At 45.9% G+C, this 21,316-nt stretch overlaps 1 protein-coding gene across 6 annotated transcripts in view; it reads left to right on the top strand.

Annotated features, from left to right (window-relative positions):
• LOC137348994 (protein mono-ADP-ribosyltransferase PARP14-like) overlaps nt 1–5,432 on the top strand; it is a 78,842-nt gene extending 73,410 nt beyond the window's left edge. For all 6 annotated transcript variants that reach the window (XM_068014244.1, XM_068014243.1, XM_068014240.1 and 3 more), the window contains 2 exons: nt 2,637–2,811; nt 3,880–5,432. In XM_068014244.1, the coding sequence (XP_067870345.1) occupies nt 2,637–2,811; nt 3,880–4,166 (462 nt within the window). In that variant the 3' untranslated portion in view covers nt 4,167–5,432. The remainder of the gene's footprint in view (nt 1–2,636; nt 2,812–3,879) is intronic.
• Nucleotides 5,433–21,316: the final 15,884 nt, after the last annotated feature.

Genomic DNA, 21,316 nt, shown 5'->3' with positions numbered 1-21,316 from the left:
CAATATTACAAGTTACCCCTAATTTATTTCACTTGCTGTCCGACTGCTCTGGTTCCCACCCCCCTGCCACACTAGTTTAAACCCTCCTGAGTGACGCTAGCAAACCTTGCAGCCAGGATATTTGTGCCCCTCCAGTTTAGATGAAACCGGTCCTTCTTGTACAGGTCCCATCTGTCCCTGAAGGGATCCCAATGGTCCAGATATCTGAAACCCTCCCTTTTACACCAGCTGTTCAGCCACATGTTTAGCTGCACTATCTTCCTATTTCTAGCCTCACTGGCACGTAGCACAGGGTGTAATCCCGAGATTACAACCCTAGAGGTCCTGTATTTTAACTTTCTACCTAACTCCCTAAACTCCCCCTATAGGATCTCGTCACTCTTCCTGCCTATGTCATTGGTACCGATGTGTACCACAACCTCTGGCTGCTCCCCCTCCCCCTTCAGAATGTCCCCTGCCTGCTCAGAGACATCCTTGGGAGACCAGGAAGGCAACATACCATCCTGGAGTCTCTTTCACATCCACAGAAGCGCCTATCTGTGCCCCTGACTATAGAGTCCCCTATAACTATTGCTCTTCTGCGCTTTGTCCCTTCCTGCTGAACAACCGTGCCAGCCGTGGTGCCACTGCTCTGGCTGCTGCTGTTTTCCCCTGATAGGCCATCCCCCCCAAAAGTATCCAAAACGGTATACTTGTTAGAGAGGGGGATAGCCACAGGGGATTCCTCACTGACTGCCTACCCCTTCTAGCGGTCACCCATCTATCTGCCTGCACCTTGGGTGTAACCACTTCTCTAAAACTCCTGTCTATGACACTTTCTGCCACCTGCATGCTCCTAAGTGCATCCAGTTGCCGCTCCAACCGATCCATGCGATCTGTGAGGAGCTGCAACTGGGTACACTTCCTGCAGACGTAGTCGTCCGGATCACTTCAGTTCCTGCCTGCAAAACCTTTCAAGTTATCATGATAATGGTCATTGTATATGATTTATAACGCTCACGCCCTCTTGCTTAATGCTAGGTCATAACATTCAGAACATTGCAATATAATGACCGATTTAAAGAGTTAAAAGTGACTAGTGGTGTACTGCAGGGAGCGGTGCTGTGACCCTTGCTGTTTGTTGTGTACATTAATGATTTAGACGTGAATATAGGAGGTATGATCAGTCAGTTCACAGATGACACGAAAATTAGTGGTGTCGTAAATAGTGAGGAGGAAAGCCTTAGATTACAGAACGATATAGATGGGCTGGTAAGATGGGCAGAGCAGTGGCAAATGGAATTTAATCCTGAAAAGTGTGAGGTGATGCATTTTGGGAGGATTAATAAGACAAGGGAATATACAATGGATGGTAGGACCCTAGGAAGTACAGAGGGACCTTGGTGTACTTGCCCATAGATCACTGAAGGCAGCAGCACAGGTAGTTAATGTGGTTAGGAAGGCATATGGGACACTTGCCTTCATTAGTCGAGGCACAGAATATTAGAGCAGGGAGGTGATGATGGAGCTGTATAAAATGATAGCTCGGCCACAGCTGGAATACTGTGTACAGTTCTGGACACCACACTATAGGAAGGATGTGATTGCCCTGGACAGGGTGCAGAGGAGATTCACCAGGTGTTGCCTGGGCTGGAGCATTTCAGCTATGAAGAGAGACTGAAAAGGCTAGGGCTGTTTTCCTTAGCGCAGAGAAGGCTGAGGGGGGACATGATTGAGATATACAAAATTCTGAGGGGCAGTGATAGGTTAGATAGGAAGAAACCTTTTACCCTTGGCGGAGGGGGTCAATAACCAGGGGGTTATTTAAGGTAAGGGGCAGGAGGTTTAGAGGGGATTTGAGGAGAAAACTTTCACCCAGAGGGTGGTTGCAATCTGGAACTCAGTGCCTGAACGGGTGGTAGAGGCAGGAACCCTCACAACATTTAAGAAGTATTTAGATGAGCACTTGAAACGCCGTAGCATGCAAGGCTATGGGCCAAGTGCTGGAAAATGGGATTGGAATAGTTAGGTGCTTGATGGCGGGCACAGACACGATGGGCCGAAGGTCCTGGTTCTGTGCTCTATAACCCTATGACTCTATGATATACATTAGAGGAGAGAAGGATTTGATACCAGCACATTAAGCACTTGTGGCCAAAATCAATTTACAAGTGATAACTGTGAGTTCCTCTCGGAACCTTTATTTGCATTTCTCCAAATCTGGGCTGCTTAGAAATTCTCGACTTTACTTTGATTTTGGATGTCTTACTCGATCAGATAAATTGATGCAAAACACTGAACTCCAATAATTGAGAGTTTTATTCAGAGAGATGCAGCAGAATAAGGACAATTTCACAGTGGAGCGGTATAGTGTCTTACTTTTAGAATGTATTTGTGGCGCTGTGGGGAGCTATGTGTAGTGGCATTGTAAATCTTCCCCATTTGTTTCGAAAGTGCAGGGTGAGCTTTACAGATGCTTCAGCCTGTATCTGAATCCATATTTTCCACACTCTGGGAGCACTGACGTAACACAAAGTTGAAGAACTAACTATGCTCCATTCTTCAGAACACATTGTTTGGCTGGGCCTACATAAATTGAGTTTATTTGTTTACATCTTTTGGCAGCAATAATCCAGAGATTTTACTTTGTATCACAGATCGAAAGGTTACAGAATGTCTACCTTTGGGTAGCCTATGTGAATAAGAGAGAGTCTATGCAGAGCATCAATGGCTCTCAATGGATTAACGAGAAATGTTTATTCCATGGAACCACAGCAAATGCCTCTTTATCCATCAGTAGACATGGATTCAACAGAAACTTTGCTGGACAAGGTGAGGGAACCTGAAGCTTAACAAGTGTAAAGTGTAGGATGATTAATTTTGATTGAAACCGTTACGCTTATTTAAAAGTACCTGGTGTGCTCCTTACTAATATGCTTTTTAATGGGCTCAGAATCCATGTGTCTGACAGATTTTTGTACATTTGCGATGAGAACCAGCAACTGCAATCTATGAAGATTTTAATGAGGACGCACGTCCTACCAAATTAAATGTGTTCTCTTGCAACAATATAAAGGTAATCAAGGGCAGGCAAAATCAATGGAGAGAATAACAAGCCCATTTATATATGATGTAAAGCCCACATACCTGTCTGTCTTCCTGCTTCCCTTTTGAACGACGTCCTGAGACTCTGAAAGCCCTTGATAGATACAGACAAGTGGACTCATGTATTCAGAGAGAACATGCAGCTGTGGCCTAACATATAGCTGTTTAATAAATGTTTCTTGATCTTTGCATCCACTAAGGAACCGGAAGTCCATTCCAGGCTTTGATCATTCTTCCTGCAAAGAATATACTGACATCAATCTTATACTTATCTCACTGTATTGAACCGGTACCCTGTTTGTCCCACTGCCAAGGTTTTGTTTGAGACACTTTTCCGCATTTACATTTTTATGCAACGTTATCTTGAACAAGGCAATGTTGTATACGAATTCTATGGTGCATCTTTCACAATATTTACAGCTAATTGCAGTGAGATTTATACATAATTATGCAGTTCTAAAATTAAGGTACTGTGTGACAGGGTAGGTTAACCCCTAGTCAGGGTTGCTGGGAGCTTGTGGGAAGGGGAATGAGGTGCCACCATAAGTTACATCAGTAGCAGGCCCTCGTCAAAAGGTCTACATCCTAGGTGCGAATTTGCAGTGAAAATTTGCAGACATCAGCCTGGAGCTGCTGACGAGAGAAAACTGCCCAAGACACATCTTGTGTGGTCACACAAAGTCCATACACATTCTCTTCCACACTAATTTATACCCAGAGCTCTTTGTTTGTTCGACAGCTAAATTAGCATTCATTCGACAAATAATTTTGCTGTTTTTCTTTCTCGAATTGCAGGGAAAAATCTCGGGTATGGAGTGTATTTTGCTGTGAATGCTTTGTATTCTGCGCATGAGAACTACTCACTGCCGGACAGCGAGGGTTTCAAATACATGTATCAGGCCCGTGTGCTGACTGGGAAGTATACTATCGGAAGCAAAGGGCTCAGGATGCCTCCTTTACTGCCAACAAGAACTGAAACAAATACCTATGACAGTGTAGTGGACCGACAAAACTGTCCCACAATGTTTGCCATATTCCACGATGATCAAGCTTACCCAGAATATCTGATCACTTTCAGATGACACTTTATATAAGTAGGTAGTAAAATTAAAACTTTTGTTAGCTTAGTTCGGTTATCAAATTTTTGAATCAGACGGTGGAATTTTTTGAAATCCCTACTAGCCTACAGTGCAAAACTGCTCTTAAGTCAATACTTGGCAACCTCCCTCAGTAAAGCCTCAAAGTAGTGATCATGGTAAGAATGTCTATGCTTCTGACTGTACTATGAAGTTGAAATGGATGCTACCGTACTGCAGTACTAGGCGGGTCAAGAAATGGTGGAGGGACAGCAAGAAGTAGATACAAGAAGGGAGAAGAGCAAGAAAGGAGTAAACAAGAAAAAGTAGAGAAAGCAGTGATGTCTGGGACAGTAGCCAAAGCAAAATGTACTGGACACAGAAAAGTGGATTGGAAATGACTTCTGCATGAATCACTTGATGGAGCTTGAAGTGACACTAAGACACCTCAAATCATTCGAATACTCACCTTTCACCACAGGGGAAAAGATGAGGAGAATCAGTCGGAGAATGGTGATGCTGCTGCTTAGGATGAGGAGGAGGAGGTTGAAGAGGAAGATGGTGATGAAGAGGAGGATTAGAATGATGATGAGGAAGATGAAGAAGAGGATAAGAATGATGATGAGGAGGCGGTTGAGGCCGGTGTTGAGGTGGATGATAATGTTGATGAGTATGATGAGGAGGGGCTTGAGGAGGAGGATGAAGATTCTGAAGCTTCTGTGAATGATGATGGTAAAAAGGGGAATGATGATGGCGATGCTGCTGCTGATGATGAGAAGGATTATTACTGATATTTATCAATAAGTTTACCAGCATTATTACTATTAATAATTGCAGAAAACTCCAAATTTTGTAAGACTGTTGAAAGAAAATTGAAAGAATATTTTTCACTAATACTGGACGAGGAGCAGCATTCATTTATTGTACAGAGAATGATTTCAGAAACATTCATTACGTTTGCAGCTGCCCACAGACTTTTCGTGAACTTTTGAGCAGCAACATTCATGATTTAGAGACCTTTTTCAGAGTCGCTCCCTGTGCAGGGGAATCTGGGTATTGTGTGAGTTAGGTAAGCAACAGTGTGTCTCCTCAGCTAATCAGAGACAAGTCTAAACCAGGAAGTATGAATTAGAATATTGCATGTAAAATCATGTATAGAAAGAAACATAGAGAGGGACAGGAATGTGAGATTTAGAGAGAAATAGGAGACAGAAAGTAAAGGTAAAAAAAACTATCATTTTTAACTCCAACAATAAATTACTTCTGAAGGAATGGGACTCTATTCATTGTAAAATTAAATTTTCAGGACCAGAGAGGTTTCTTGGCAGTAATTCGGACTTATTGCGTATTATAAATTCACTTACAGCCAAATGCACCACTCTTAACTTTTCCTGGCCTGTTTTGTAGGTGTCTGATGGGTAAGGACCACAACTTCACACCCTTCATGCATTTGAATGCTCAGTGAGGTACGACTGTTATGAAGCTTGTAGAGGAGCCAGAAAAACTAGAAAGCAACTTTTAGATTTCAGCATTAAACTAAATATGTACATACTCTGGAACTTGCTGTCCGATTTGCGCCATAATAAATGAGCATTGATATCCTCACCGTTACTTCTGTTGTAAAATTCGGGCCTTTGTAGACTCTTTATGTCCTCTTGACAGCTTACTTTTTGACCTATCATTGTGTCATCAGCAAATTTAGCTACCATACATTCGGTCCCTTCATCCAAGTCATAGATGTAGAATGTAACTAGTTGAGGCCACAGCACTGATCCCTGCGGCACTCCATTAATAACAGCTTGCCAGCCCAAAAATGACCCATTTATCCCTAGTCTCTGTTTCCTGTTAGCTAACCAATCCTCTGTCCATGGCAATATGTTACCCCCCTACACCATGAGCTCTTATTTTATGCAGTCCCCTTTGCTGTGGCACCTAATCAAATGCCCTTTGGAAATCCAAGTACACCATATCTACAGGTTCCCCTTTAGCCATGTTGCTTGTTACTTCCTCAAGGAACTGTAATATAGAACCATAGAAAAATTACGGCACGGAAGGAGGCCATTCAGCCCGTCGTGTCCGTGTTGGCTGGAAAAAAAACGAGCCATCCGATCTAATCGCACCTTCCAGCACCTGGTTCACAGCCTTGCCGGTTACAGCACTTCAGGTGCATGTCCAGGTACATTTTAAAAGAATTAAGAGTTTCTGCCTCCACCACCGCTCCTGGCAGTGAATTCCAGACACCCACCACCCTCTGGGTGAAAAGGTTTTTCCTCCTGTCCCCTCTAATCCTTCTACCAATCACCTTAAATCTGTACCCCCTGGTAATTGACTTCTCAGCTAGGGGAAACAGGTACTTCCTGTCTACTCTATCAAATCACCTGTCAGCCTTCTCCTCCATGGACAACAGTCCTAACTTCTCCAATCTATCTTAATAACTGAAATTCCTCATCCCTGGAACCATTCTCGTGAATCTCTTCTGTACTCTGTCCAATGCCCTCATGTCTTTCCTCAAGTGCAGCGTCCAGAATTGGATGCAATACTACAGCTGAGGCAGAACTAGTGTCTTCTACAAGTTCAACATAACTTCCTTGCTCTTGTACTCTATGGCCTTATTAATAAAGCCCAAGATACTGTATGCTTTATTAACTGCTCTCTCAATCTGTCCTGCCACCTGTAATGACATATGCACATATACACCTAGGTCCCTCTGCTCCTGCACCCCCTTTAGAATTGCACCCTTTATTTTACATTGTCTCTCCATGTTCTTCCTACCATCACTTCACATTTCTCTGCATTAAACTTCACCTACCACCTGTCTGCCCATTCCACCAACTTGTCTATGTCCTTTTGAAGTTCTACACTATCCTCCTCACAGTTCACAATGTTTCCAAGTTTCGTATCATCTGCAAAATTTGAAATTGTACCCTGTACATCAAAGTCTAGGTCGTTAATATATATCAGGAAAAGCAAGGATCCCAACACTGATCCCTGGAGAACTCCATTACAAACCTTCCTCCAGGCGTAAAACATTCATTAACCACTACTCTTTGTTTCCTGTCACTCAGCCAATTTCGTATCCATGTTGCTACTGTTCTTTTATTCCATGAGCTACAAGTTTGCTCATAAGTCTATTGTGTGGCATTGTATCAAATGCCTTTTGAAAGTCCAAGTACACCACATCAACAGCATTTCCCTCATCAACCCTCTCTGCTACCTTCTCAAAAAACTCCAGCAAGTTAGTTAAACATGATTTTCCCTTAAGAAATCCACTCTGGCTTTCCTTAATTAACTCACATTTGCCCATGTGACTATTGATTTTGTCCCTAATTATTTTTCTAGAAGTTTTCCCACCATCAAAGTTAAACTAACTGGCCTGTAGTTGCTGGGCTTATCTTTACACCCTTTTTTGAACAAGGGTGTAACGTTTGCCATTCTCTAGTCTTCTTGCATCACTCCCGAGTCTAAGGAAGACTGAAAAATGATGGCCAGTGCCTCTGCAATTTCCACCCTTACTTCTCTCAGTATCCTTGGATGCATCTCATCCAGTCCTGGTGCTTTATCCTCTTTAAGTTCAGACAGCCTATCTAATACTTCCTCTTTATTAATTTTAAGCCCCTCTAGTATCTGACTAACCTCCTCTTTCAAAATTCCCTGGGTTGCCTGTTCTTCCTTGGTAAAGAAAGATGCAAAGTATTCATTTAATACCTCAGCTATGCCCTCTGCCTCCATGTGTAAATCCCCTTTCTGGTCTCTGACCCCACCTAATAACATTCTATTCCCTATTCTCGTGCTGTCTTTCTCCCCCAGTATTCTGTGCACCTTGGTATTCCTAATACTTGCTCTTGGTTCCCACACCCCTGACTAGCTACCAGCTTTGCTTCCCTCCAATCTGAGCTCACTCTCAGGTTCCCATCTCTCAGATAATCTAGTTTAAACCCTCTCCAACAGCACTAGAAAATCTCCCTGCAAGGATATTCGTCCCAGTCCTACAAAGATGCAACCTGTCCCTCTTGTACAGGTCTCACCTGCCCCAGAACCGGTACCAATGTCTTAAAAATCTGATGCCCTCCCTCCTACTCAATTCTCCTGTTCCTATATAAAAACAAGAAACGGTGGAAATATTCAGCAGGTCTGGCAGCATCTGTGAAGAGAGAAGCGGAGTTAATGTTTCATGTCTGTGACCCTTCTTCAGAACTGGCAAATATAAGAAATGTAGAAGATTTTAAGCAAGTAAAGCGGGGGGGTGGGGGGAGGCGGTGGTGCAACAGATAACAAAAGAGGTGTTGATAGGACAAGGTCACAGAATAGCTGACCAGAAGGTCAAGGAGTAAGGGAAACAATATTTTAATGGTGTGTTGAAAACAAAGCATTTGTACAGATAGGGTGTTAATGGATTGAAAACTGAGCAGCCTCAAGCACAAACATGAAAAAAAAACACATTGGGTAGGCACAGTAGAAACAAACTGAACAAACTAAAATAAAATAATCAAATAAAAAAAAATAAAAATAAAAGTAAAATGGGGGGCCCGTCATGCTCCGAAATTATTGAACTCAATGTTCAGTCCGGCAAGCTGTAGTGTGCCTAATCGGTAAATGAGATGCTGCTCCTCGAGCTTGCGTTGATGTCCACTGGAAAACTGCAGCAATCCCAGGACAGAGATGTGAGCATTAGAGCAGAGGGGAGTGTTGAAATGGCCAGCAACCAGAAGCTTGGGGTCATGCTTGCGGACTGAGCGGAGATGTTCTGCAAAGTGGTCACCGAGTTTGCATTTCGTCTCCCAATGCAGAGGAAACCACATTGCGAGCACTGAATACAGTGTACTAAATTGAAAGAAGTACAAGTAAATCGCTGCTTCACCTGAAAGGAGTATTTGGGGCCTTGGATAGTGAGGAGACAGGAGGTAAATGGGCAGGTATTACACCTCCTGTGATTGGAGGGGAAGGTGCCGTGGGAAGGGGACGAGGTGGTGGGGGTAATGGAGGAGTGGACCAGGGTGTCGCGGAGGCAATGATCCCTTCAGAATGCTAACAGGGGAAGGGAGGGGAAGATACGTTTGGTAGTGGCATCACGCTGGAGGTGGCAGAAATGGCGGAGCATGGTCCTTTGGATATGGAGGCTGTTGGATGGAAAGTGAGGACAAGGGGAACCCTGTCGTGGTTCTGGGAGGGAGGGGAAGGGGTGAGGGTAGAGTTGCGGGAAATGGGCCGGACACAGTTGAGGGCCCTGTCAACCAGAGTAGTGGGTGGGGGAGGAATGCTCAGTTGAGGAAAAAGGAAGACATATCAGAAGCGCTGTCAAGAACAAAGAACGAAGAAAATTACAGCACAGGAACAGGCCCTTCGGCCCTCCAAGCCTGTGCCGATCCAGATCCTCTATCTAAACATGTCGCCTATTTTCTAAGGGTCTGTATCTCTTTGCTTCCTGCCCATTCATGTATCTGTCTAGATACGTCTTAAAAGACGCTATCATGCCCGCGTCTACCACCTCTGCTGGCAACACGTTCCAGGCACCCACCACCCCCCTAAACTTTTCCGCTCTCACTTTGAACCCGTGACCCCTAGTAATTGAATCCCCCACTCTGGGAAAAAGCTTCTTGCTATCCACCCTGTCTATACCTCTCATGATTTTGTACACCTCAATCAGGTCCCCCCTCAACCTCCGTCTTTCTAATGAAAATAATCCTAATCTACTCAACCTCTCTTCATAGCTAGCGCCCTCCATACCAGGCAACATCCTGGTGAACCTCCTCTGCACCCTCTCCAAAGCATCTACATCCTTTTGGTAATGTGGCGACCAGAACTGCACGCAGTATTCCAAATGTGGCCGAACCAAAGTCTTATACAACTGTAACATGACCTGCCAACCCTTGCACTCAATACCCCGTCCAATGAAGGAAAGCATGCCGTATGCCTTCTTGACTACTCTATTGACCTGCGTTGCCACCTTCAGGGAACAATGGACCTGAACACCCAAATCTCTCTGTACATCAATTTTCCCCAGGACTTTTCCATTTACTGTATAGTTCACTCTTGAATTGGATCTTCCAAAATGCATCACCTCGCATTTGCCCTGATTGAACTCCATGTGCCATTTCTCTGCCCAACTCTCCAATCTATCTATATTCTGCTGTATTCTCTGACAGTCCCCTTCACTACCTGCTACTCCACCAATCTTAGTGTCGTCTGCAAACTTGCTAATCAGACCACCTATACTTTCCTCCAAATCATTTATGTATATCACAAGCAACAGTGGTCCCAGCACGGATCCCTGTGGAACACCACTGGTCACACGTCTCCATTTTGAGAAACTCCCTTCCACTGCTACTCTCTGTCTCCTGTTGCCCAGCCAGTTCTTTATCCATCTAGCGAGTACACCCTGGACCCCATGCGACTTCACTTTCTCCATCAGCCTACCATGGAGATCCTTATCAAACGCCTTACTGAAGTCCATGTATATGACATCTACAGTCCTTCCCTCATCAATCAACTTTGTCACTTCCTCAAAGAATTCAATTAAGTTGGTAAGACATGACCTTCCCTGCACAAAACCATGTTGCCTATCACTGATAAGCCCATTTTCTTCCAAATGGGAATAGATCCTATCCCTCAGTATCTTCTCCAGCAGCTTCCCTACCACTGACGTCAGGCTCACCGGTCTATAATTACCTGGATTATCCCTGCTACCCTTCGTAAACAAGGGGACAACATTAGCTTTTCTCCAGTCCTCCAGGACCTCACCCGTGTTTAAGAATGCTGCAAAGATATCTGTTAAGGCCCCAACTATTTCCTCTCTCGCTTCCCTCAGTAACCTGGGATAGATCCCATCCGGACCTGGGGACTTGTCCACCTTAATGCCTTTTAGAAAACCCAACACTTCCTCTCTCCTTATGCCGACTTGACCTGGAGTACTCAAACATCTGTCCCTAACCTCAACATCCGTCATTTCCCTCTCCTCGGTGAATACCGATGCAATGTACTCGTTTAGAATCTCACCCATTTTCTCTGACTCCACGCATAATTTTCCTCCTTTGTCCTTGAGTGGGCCAATCTTTTCTCTAGTTACCCTCTTGCTCCTTATATATGAATAAAAGGCTTTGGGATTTTCCTTAACCCTGTTTGCTAAAGATATTTCATGACCCCTTTTAGCCCTCTTAATTCCTCCTTTCAGATTGGTCCTACATTCCCGATATTCTTTCAAAGCTTCATCTTTCTTCAGCCTCCTAGACCTTATGTATGCTTCCTTTTTCCTCTTAGCTAGTCTCACAATTTCACCTGTCATCCAAGGTTCCCTAATCTTGCCATTTCTATCCCTCATTTTCACAGGAACATGTCTCTCCTGCACGCTAATCAACCTCTCTTTAAAAGCCTCCCACATATCAAATGTGGATATATCTTCAAACAGCTGCTCCCAATCTACATTCCCCAGCTCCTGCCGAAGTTTGGTATAGTTGGCCTTCCCCCAATTTAGCACTGTTCCTTTAGGACCACTCTCGTCTTTGTCCATGAGTATTCTAAAACTTACGGAATTGTGATCACTATTCCCAAAGTAGTCCCCTACTGAAACTTCAACCACCTGGCCGGGCTCATTCCTCAACACCAGGTCCAGTATGGCCCCTTCCCGAGTTGGACTATTTACATACTGCTCTGGAAAACCCTCCTGGATGCTCCTTACAAATTCTGCTCCATCTGGACCTCTAACACTTATTGAATCCCACCCTGTTGCTCCTACATCTTTCCATAATCTGTTTACATATTTGTACCTCTATCTCACGCTTGCTGTTGGGAGGCCTGTAGTACAGCCCCAACATTGTTACAGCACCCTTCCTATTTCTGAGTTCTGCCCATATTGCCTCACTGCTCGAGTCCTCCATAGTGCCCTCCTTCAGCACAGCTGTGATATCCTCTTTGACCAGTAATGCAACTCCTCCACCCCTTTTACCTCCCTCTCTATCCCGCCTGAAGCATCGATATCCTGGGATATTTAGTTGCCAATCATGCCCTTCCCTCAACCAAGTCTCAGTAATAGCAATAACATCATACTCCCAGGTACTAATCCAAGCCCTAAGTTCATCTGCCTTACCTACTACACTTCTTGCATTAAAACAAATGCACCTCAGACCACCAGTCCCTTTGCGTTCATCATCTGCTCCCTGTCTACTCTTTCCCTTCGTCACGCTGACTTCATTATCTAGTTCCTTACAGGCTTTAGTTACTACCTCCTTACTGTCCACTGACCTCCTCATTTAGTTCCCATCCCCCTGCCACATACGTTTAAACCCTCCCCAACAGCGTTAGCAAAAGCACCCCCAAGGACATTGGTTCCAGTCCGGCCCAGGTGTAGACTGTCCGATTTGTAATAGTCCCACCTCCCCCAGAACCGGTCCCAATGTCCCAAAAATCTGAACCCCTCCCTCCTGCACCATCTCTCAAGCCACGCATTCATCCTGACTATTCTTTCATTTCTACTCTGACTATCACGTGGCACTGGTAGCAATCCTGAGATTACTACCTCTGAGGTCCTACTTTTTAACTTGGCTCCTTACTCCCTCTATGCTCTCTCTCTCACCTCCCACTGTGCTCTCCCTCTCTCCTCCCGCTGTGCTCTCCCTCTCTCCCCTCCTGCAGTGCTCTGTCTCTCTCCTGCTGTGCTCCCCTCTCTCTCTCTCCCCCCTCCCGCTGTGCTCTCCCACTCTTCGCTCCCACTGTGCTCTCCCTCTCTCCGCTCCCGCAGTGCTCTCCCTCTCTCCGCTCCCGCTGTGCAGTCCCTCTCTCTGTTCTGCTGTGCTCTCTCTCTCTCTCTCCCCTCCCGCTGTGCTCTCCCACTCTTCGCTCCCGCTGTGCTCTCCCTCTCTCCGCTCCCGCTGTGCTCTCCCTCTCTCCGCTCCCGCTGTGCTCTCCATCTCCCTGCTCCCGCTGTGCTCTCCATCTCCCTGCTCCCGCTGTGCTCTCCCACTCTCTCCTCCCAGTGTGATCTCTCTCTCTCCCCCTGCTGTGCTCCAACGCTCTCCGCTCCCACTGTGCTCTCCCTCTCTCTGCTCCCGCTGTGCTCTCTTTCTCCCGCTGTGCTCCCCCTCTCTGCATTCCATGGTGCTCTCCCTCTCTCCGCTACTGCTCTGCTCCACCTCTCTCCGCTCCCGCTGTGCTCCCCCTCTCCTCCCTCCCGCTGTGATCTCCCTCTCTCCGCTCCCGCTGGGCTATCCCTCTCTCCGCTCCCGCTGGGCTATCCCTCTCTCCGCTCCCGCTGGGCTCTCTCTCTCTCTCTCTCCTCCCGCTATGCTCTCTCTCTCTCTCTCCTCCCGCTATGCTCTCTCTCTCTCTCTCTCTCCTCCCGCTATGCTCTCTCTCTCTCTCTCCTCCCGCTATGCTCTATCTCTCTCCTCCCACTATGCTCCACCTTCCTCCCCTCCTACTGTGCTCTCCCGCTTTCCACTCCCGCTGTGCTCTCCCTCTCTCTCTTCCCGCTCTGCTCTATCTCTCCCTCTCATTCCGCTCTGCTCTCACTCTCTCCGCTCCCGCTGCGCGCTCCCACTCTCCGCACGCGCTGTGCTCTCCCTCTTTGGGTTCCACTGTGCTCGCCCTCGCTACATTCCAGCTGTGCCTTCCCCCTCTCCGTTGGCGTTGTTTTTTCCCTCTCTCTGCTCACGCTGTGTTCTCTCTCCATCCTCCCACTATGCTCACCCTCTCTCCGCTCCCGCTTTGCTCTCCCTCTCTCTCATCCGGCTGTGGCACCCACTCTCTCTCCTCCCAGTGTGCTCTCGCTCTCCTCCCAGTGCGCTCTCTCTCTCTCTCCGCTCCAGCTATGCTCTCTCTCTCTCTCTCTCTCAGCTTCCGCTGTGCTCTCTCTCTCTCTCTCTCTCTCTCCGCTCCCGCTGTGCTCTGCTGCCTCCTACTCGAGCCCCAGGCTCTCTCCGCGGCCTTGCTGCTGCTCAGCTCGAGCTCGATGGCCCAACTGTGCCGGCGCGCGCCGTTACCAAGCCCCGCCCCCGCAGCCATGGCAACGCCGGCGACCGTGAAACCGTTTCCCGCTCAAATTTCTCAATATCAAAAGAATCCGCCGCGCGCCTCCGACAACCTCCACTCGCGCACGCGCTGCGTTCGGGGCTGAAACGTCAAACTTCATCGGTGGCATCATTGTTCGGGTCAAAACTCCTCCAACAGCATTAAAGCAGGCGAAATGAAGCGCCACTGACTCGCAGATAGATGGACACCACTCCCGATTACAACATTTCATTTCCGAAGAAGGGTCACTGACCCGAAACGTTAACTCTGCTTCTCTTTCCACAGATGCTGCCAGACCTGCTGAGTGGTTCCAGCATTTCTTGTTTTTATTTCAGATTTCCAGCATCCGCAGTATTTTGCTTTTATACAACATCTCATTGGTTGTTTTGTTTAATAAAAAGTATTTATCCTTTGCAAGGTGAGATGGACCTTATTTGCCGTTCTTCTCCGCCAAAATGAGAACATAAGAAATAAGAGCAGGAGTAGGCCATTCAGCCCCTCAAACCTGCCCCGCCATTCAATAAGATCATGACTGATCTGTCCCAAGACTCAACTCCTCTTTCGGGCTTGCTCCGCCTAACTGTCAACTCCCCGAGATTTCAAAAATCTATCTAGCTACTCCTTAAATACATTTAGTGATATAATCTCCACAACTCTCTGAGGCAGAGAATTCCAGAGATTCACCACCCTCTGAGAGAAGAAATTCCTTCACATCTCAGTTTTAAATGTGTGACCCCTTATTCTGTAACTATGTCCCCTAGTTGGAGATTCCCCCACTAGTGGAAACACCTTCTCAATATCTACCCTGTCAAACCCCCTTAGAATCTTATATGTTTCAATATGATCACCTCTCATTCTTCTAAACTCCAATGAATAAAGGCCTAACTGGGTGGTTGATGGTCGGCACAGACTCGGTGGGCCGAAGGGCCTGTTTCAGTGCTGTATCTCTAAACTAAACTAAACTAACCTGTTTAGCCGTTCTTGACAAGACAACCCCTTCATCCCAGGAATCAGCCTAATGAACCTTTTGAACTGCCTCCAATGTTAGTATATCCTTCCTTAAATACGAGGACAAAAACTGTACACAGTACTCCAGGTGTGGCCTTGCCAACACCCTGTACAGTTGTAACAAGACTTACCTATTTTTAAACTTCAACACCCTCGCAATAAAGGCCAAAATTCCATTTCCCTTCCTAATTACTTGCTGCACCTGCATGCTACCTTTTGTGTTTCATGTACAAGAGCACCCAGATCCCTCGGTACTGCAGTATTTTATAGTTTCTCTCCATTTAAATAATAATCTGCCTTTTTATTCTTCCTACCAAAGTGGATGACCTCACACTTTCCCACATTGAACACCATCTGGCAAGTTTTTGCCCACTCACTTAACCTTTGCAAATTCTTTGTGTCCTCATCACAACATGCCTTCCCATCTATTTTTGTACCGTCAGCAAATTTGGATACACTACACTCTGTCCCTTCCTCCAAGTCATTGATATAGATAGTAAATAGTTGAAGCCCTGGGACCGATCCTTGTGGCACTCCACTAGTTGCGGCTTTCCAACCTGAAAAAAGTACTGTGCAAGTATATTTTAATTTTAATGTTAGTTCGCTTGTACCTATTTCTCTCCCATTATCAAGATGTCCGATATCTTTGAGCCAGCCGTTCGGACTTTCAATGGCGAGGCTATTACCCACCATTCCGCGCGGAAGCGAATCTGCCCGATGCACAATACTGGAGACCAGCGCGCAGGCGCATTGCTGGGATGTATTTGGAGCATGCGCAGTGTCATTTTGATCGGCGTGCTGGAGACGCTGCTGCAGCGGGTGAGAGTCGGACTGAGGCGGAACAGGCGGTTCGGGAGGCGGGAGGAGGAATTGGAGCCGTGAGTGGGCTGGGCAGCTTCATAAACACCGGGGGTAGGCCTGAGGTCCCGGGTTTACCGCGCGGTGACAGACCCGGGGGAGCGGAGTCACTGGCCGCCATCCTGTACAAGTCTTGGTGAGGGACAGTGATGGATTCAATAAACTGAGAGATTACAGCGATTGGGAAAGATTGAACAGGCTGGAGCTTTTATATTCCGAAAACAGAAGAGTTAGCGGTGACATGATAGAGCTCTTTAAAATTATCAATGGGTTGGACAGAGTAGATGTGGAGAGAATGTTTCCACTTGTGAGTGAATCCAAATCCAGGGGCCATGAATACAGTTACTGATAAATCCAATAGGGAAATAAGGAGAGATTTCTTTACTCAGAGAGTGGGTAGAATGTAGAAGTGGTTGAGGCAAATAGTTGAGATACTTTCAAAAGGAAACTGGATGAAAATATGAGAGAAAAGGGAATAAAAAGGTCTGTTGAAAGGCTGAAATGAGGTAGATGGAATGGGAGCAGACACATGAGGTGAATAAACACCTGTACAGACTAGTGGGACTGAATGGCCTGTTTGTGTACTGTATTCTATGTAATCTACTATTATAGGGTATTAGAAGGGGACGATTTGCAGACGGGAAGTTGAGAAACTAAACATCACATCAAGATCTAACAGTCAATTCATCAGGACTAAAATATCATCGGCCTTTGAATGTGGAAGGAGAAATGTTTGTCTGCTCTTTCTGTGGAAAAAGATTTCAAACATCAGTGTGACTGTATAAGCACAAAGCCACACACACCCGAGTGAGAGTGTTCCAGTGCACTGACTGTGGAAAGAACTTTAACCAGTTACACAGCCTGAAAAAACATCACACCATTCACAGTGGGAAAAACTGTACACGTTCTGTGTGTGAACGAGGCTGCAACTGATTGTCCAACCTGGAGAGACACAAGGACACCCGCACCACAGAGAAACTGGGCAAATGTGGGATGGGATTTAATTACCCATCCAAGCAGGAAACACATGGGCGCAGTCACACCGGTGAGAGACTGTTCACCTGTTACTTGTGTGGGAAAGGATTCACAGAGTTATCCAAGCTCCAAGTAGGTGTACAAATTCACACTGGGGAAAAGCCGTTCACCTGTTCCATCTGTGGGAAGGGATTTGCTCAGTTAGCCACCCTGCTGACACACCAGCGAGTTCACACTGATAAGCAACCTTTTAAATGTTCTAAGTGCGCACAAGTGAGGTACTGACACACCAACAACACTCACTGCAGAGAGGCCATTCACTTGCTCCATGTGCGCAAAGGGATTTGCTTGATCATCCCACTTGCTGACAAACCAGCAAGTTCACATTTAACTGCAGGGGTTTGGTTCTGCTGTTAGTTACATCCATTGTTTCTGCTGCTGTTACTAACCGTTATAACTGGCCTGGAGTTTAATATTCTGACTATCTGTTAAATAAATCAGTTTTGGTGGACTCACAGCGTGTTGTGTTCTATATTTCTGCAGGATAGGAAACGACTAATTGATGTCCTGTTCATGACTGCTCCATTTTTGGACCATTTCTTCTTTCTAACTCCAGATTATTTCAGTTTTCATACCTTTGTTTACTCTCATGGACAAGTACCAGCTCCCCATACCTTCCTCTCCTAGTCTTGGGATCCAGGGAATCACTAAGCACAAAATCCAGTCTGTGAATCACTTTCAGCTACTGGACTTAGCGTGTGTCCCACAGCATCTCTCTCACCTTCGATGTGTGAGTGGAGCATCTCGCCTGCAAACCTGGTTTAAATTTAAATTCACTCAGGAAATATATTGAACAGGAGCCTGCAGGGTGAAGCCAGTGTGCTGCTGCACTGCTCTGTATTTTACCTCTAATGGAAACCAACAACCTTTGTCCCAGTGTAACCTTTGCTGTTCTGAAATGTGGGTGTAGATTAATGAGACCCGCGTCCTTACACATGTCTGCTGCAATTGTGTAGAAAGGGGATGTGTAAAGCGATGGTCTTTGTATGGAGATGTGAAACAAGGAAACAGTATCTGTGTGTGATAGTGACACAGACTTGTGCTCACAGTCAGAACAATACACAGATATCCTTGTGGTTATGGTTTGAGGAGGACCAGATCACAAATGTAGTGAACAAGTTAAATATAAATATTGCCAGTGCATTCGCTGCTTGTTCGATCAGATCTGGGGAGAAGAGAGCTCTGAATCCACTGTATTATCTCTGTTCTCTGGATCAGGTAACTATACCCAGTCTGTATTATTGCAGAGCTGTTAATAAAGTCAATAAAAGACAATCTGCTGTTGTGAGCTTGATTATCTGGTGACTGAAACCACAAAATTCAATATTTAGAGACAACAAGTTATCCGTCGCACCCTTTTTAAACAATGGTACAACGTTTGCAGACCTCCAATTGTCTGGTACCTCTCCTGTATCTCGTGAGGATTTGAAGATGATCCTCAGTGCATCTGTTATTACCTCCCTGGCTTCCTTTAACAACCTGGGATGCAATCCATCCGGCCCTGGCAATTTATCCACTTTCAAGGATGTCAGACCCTCTAGTACTTCCTCTCTCATTATGCTTATCGTATCTAATATTTCTCACTCCTCCTCTTTAACTACAATGTCTCCATCAACCCTTTCCTTTGTGAAGACAGAGACAAACAATGAATGGGTGAATCCCTTTCCATACATGGAGCATGTAAACAGTTTTTCTCCCATGTTACAAACAGAATTGAGAGAGAACTGAAACTCTCGTTGCCCTCCCTTTCCTGTCCATAATCGGTGTGTTTTTTGAAAAGGAAGATGTATGTTTCTTAACCTGAGTGTATGGCCAATTTGAATAACCAGCAGCTCACCTTTCGTGGGTTAAATAAAGAGAACTATTTTTATTGACACATTGGGAGGCAGTGGCGTCGTGGTACTGTCACTGAACCAGTAATTCAGAGGTCCAGGATAATACCCTGGGAACACAGGATCAAATCCTATCACAGCAGCTGTAAGAATTTAAATTCAATTAATAAAAATCTGAAATTGAAAACGAGTGGCAGTAATGATGCCATGAAACTATCATCGATTCTCGTAAAAACCCATTTGGTTCACTATTGTCCTTTAGGGAAGGAAATCTGGCCGTCCTTGTCTGCTCTGGCCTACAAGTGACTCCAGACTCACAGCAATGTGGTTGACCTTTAACTGCCCTCTGAAATGATCTAGCAAGCCAGCGACGTCCACATCCTATGAATTAATTTAAAAAAAAAGTTCAACCTGAAAGTCTGACTCTGCACCACTCACATACACACACACACACGAGAAAGAAAGCCGTTAAAAGGATATGCACGTGATTGAGCTTGTCATGGGCAAAATGCATGCGATGCTCGCCCTGTGAAGGAGGAGTTTTCACTCCTGAAGTGTAGTTAGGTTGGATTCCATTGCCAGAGTTGTATATCGAAGTCGTTGCAGGATTCTTTCGAAGAGTTGGATTTTCAGCAGTTCAGGACGTTAGTTGCTTGTAGTCTCATCACTAGGAGGTTGGTTTTCTGTACAGGTGGACTTGAAAAGGAACAGGCTTGGAGAGCTTAAGATGTTACGGCCTCCAGTTCTTTTAAGGCATGATGGTACTGCCTGGTCTGCTTGCTGCTGTTTCGGAATTCTGTATTTTAAAGGATTTTTAGAAGGAGACCAACATGGCCGCCCCACCATGTGACTTCTCAGTTCCTTTTCCAAATATGGTGGGGGTTTAGGTTGTTTAGCCCCATCCTGGTTTTTTGTTGTACGACATTCATCCTGAGGGGGGTTAAGACAATCGCCTTCCCTGTTTCAACGGAAACTATTCAATTCAGGCATGTCCCCTGATGGTTTCAGGATGGGCGTCGATGACACCGCTTGGTATGGAAGGTATCTTTTTGCCTTTTTGAGAGTGAATCCCTTCCCACATACAGAGCAGGTAAACGGTTTCTCCCCAGTGTGAATTCTGGTGCCTCTGTAAGAGGGAGGAGTGAGTGAATCCCTTCCCACACTCGGAACAGGTGAACGGCCTCTCCCCAATGTGGACTTGCTGGTATGTCAGCAGATCCTTTCTGCTTTTAAAGCTCTTCGCACAGTTAGAACATTTAAATGGTCTCTTATCAGTGTGAACTTGCTGGTGTTTGTAGAGGATGGATGACTGCGTGAATCCCTTCCCACGCACAGAGCAGGTGAATGGTCTCTCCCCAGTGTGACTGTGTCAATGAGATTTTAGGTCTGACAGGTCATTGAAATCCTTCCCACAGTCCTCACATTTCTTCATGGTGCAGGTGTCCTTGCATCTCACCAGGTTGGATGATCAGTTGCAGCCTCGTGAATGGTGCAATTATTTTAGGCTGTGTAACTGGTTAAAGCTCTTTCCACAGTCAGTGCATTGAAACACTGTCACTTGGGTATGTGTGTCTCAGTGCTTTTCCAGTCACATTGATGTTTGAAATCTTTTCCTACAGACGGAACAAACAAATATTTTTCCTTCTGCATTCAGGTCCTGATGAATCAAGTGGCTCTATCAGTTTTTTGATGTGATGTTTGCCTTGAGTTTCCTGTCTGCAAATCCTCCCCTTCTAACACCCTGTAGAAGGAGTTTACAAAAGTTGTCACTGTCACTACAGGATAGAAATTCTGAACAGACAATTCTGGTTTCTATGGAAATTTTTTTCCTCTCTTGTTCCCCCAAAGATGTAAATCCCCGACCCACACATTCTCCCTCCTCCCTGTGCTGAAATCCAAACCCATCGCACCATTTCTTTCCTCCACTGCCAGTTTTCTCCCTCCCTCTACTCTGACTGGGTTCAGTTCTCCAACCCCTATTTGCAGAGTGAGAATCAAATCAATGAGTCAATGATTTTCCCTCCTGGGCACTGGATCCCCGCCCATTCTCTGTGTCGTCATCCAGATGGTCGCGCATGCGCTTTGTTGCCCGCTTAACCAAGATGGCGGCTGTTTATGTTGCCCTGCTCCCGGGAGAAAGCCACGGAGCTGTAAACGCGGGACCTGGAGGTTCTTAATAGGGGCCTGCTGCCTGCACCAGGGTGTTTCCTCTCCGCTCATCCGCCGACTCCATTCCTCCCCGGCAACTCTCACCCGTTGCAAAAGCATCTCCTGCATTCTGATCAAAATGACAGAAGGGAACAGGAACCTGAAGCCCCGCCCACCCATTGTCCGTTGCAAGATGGACGCGCATGCGCCATGCCGCACATTGCCCCTTATAAAGATGGCAGCCATTAACTCGGCTGTCACTGGGAGAAATCACGC

The sequence above is a fragment of the Heterodontus francisci genome, chromosome 34, assembly GCF_036365525.1.
Source record: "Heterodontus francisci isolate sHetFra1 chromosome 34, sHetFra1.hap1, whole genome shotgun sequence".
Lineage (NCBI taxonomy): Eukaryota > Metazoa > Chordata > Chondrichthyes > Heterodontiformes > Heterodontidae > Heterodontus > Heterodontus francisci.
Note: the sequence above shows the minus strand (reverse complement) of the source record. Positions and strands in the feature narration are given on the sequence as shown.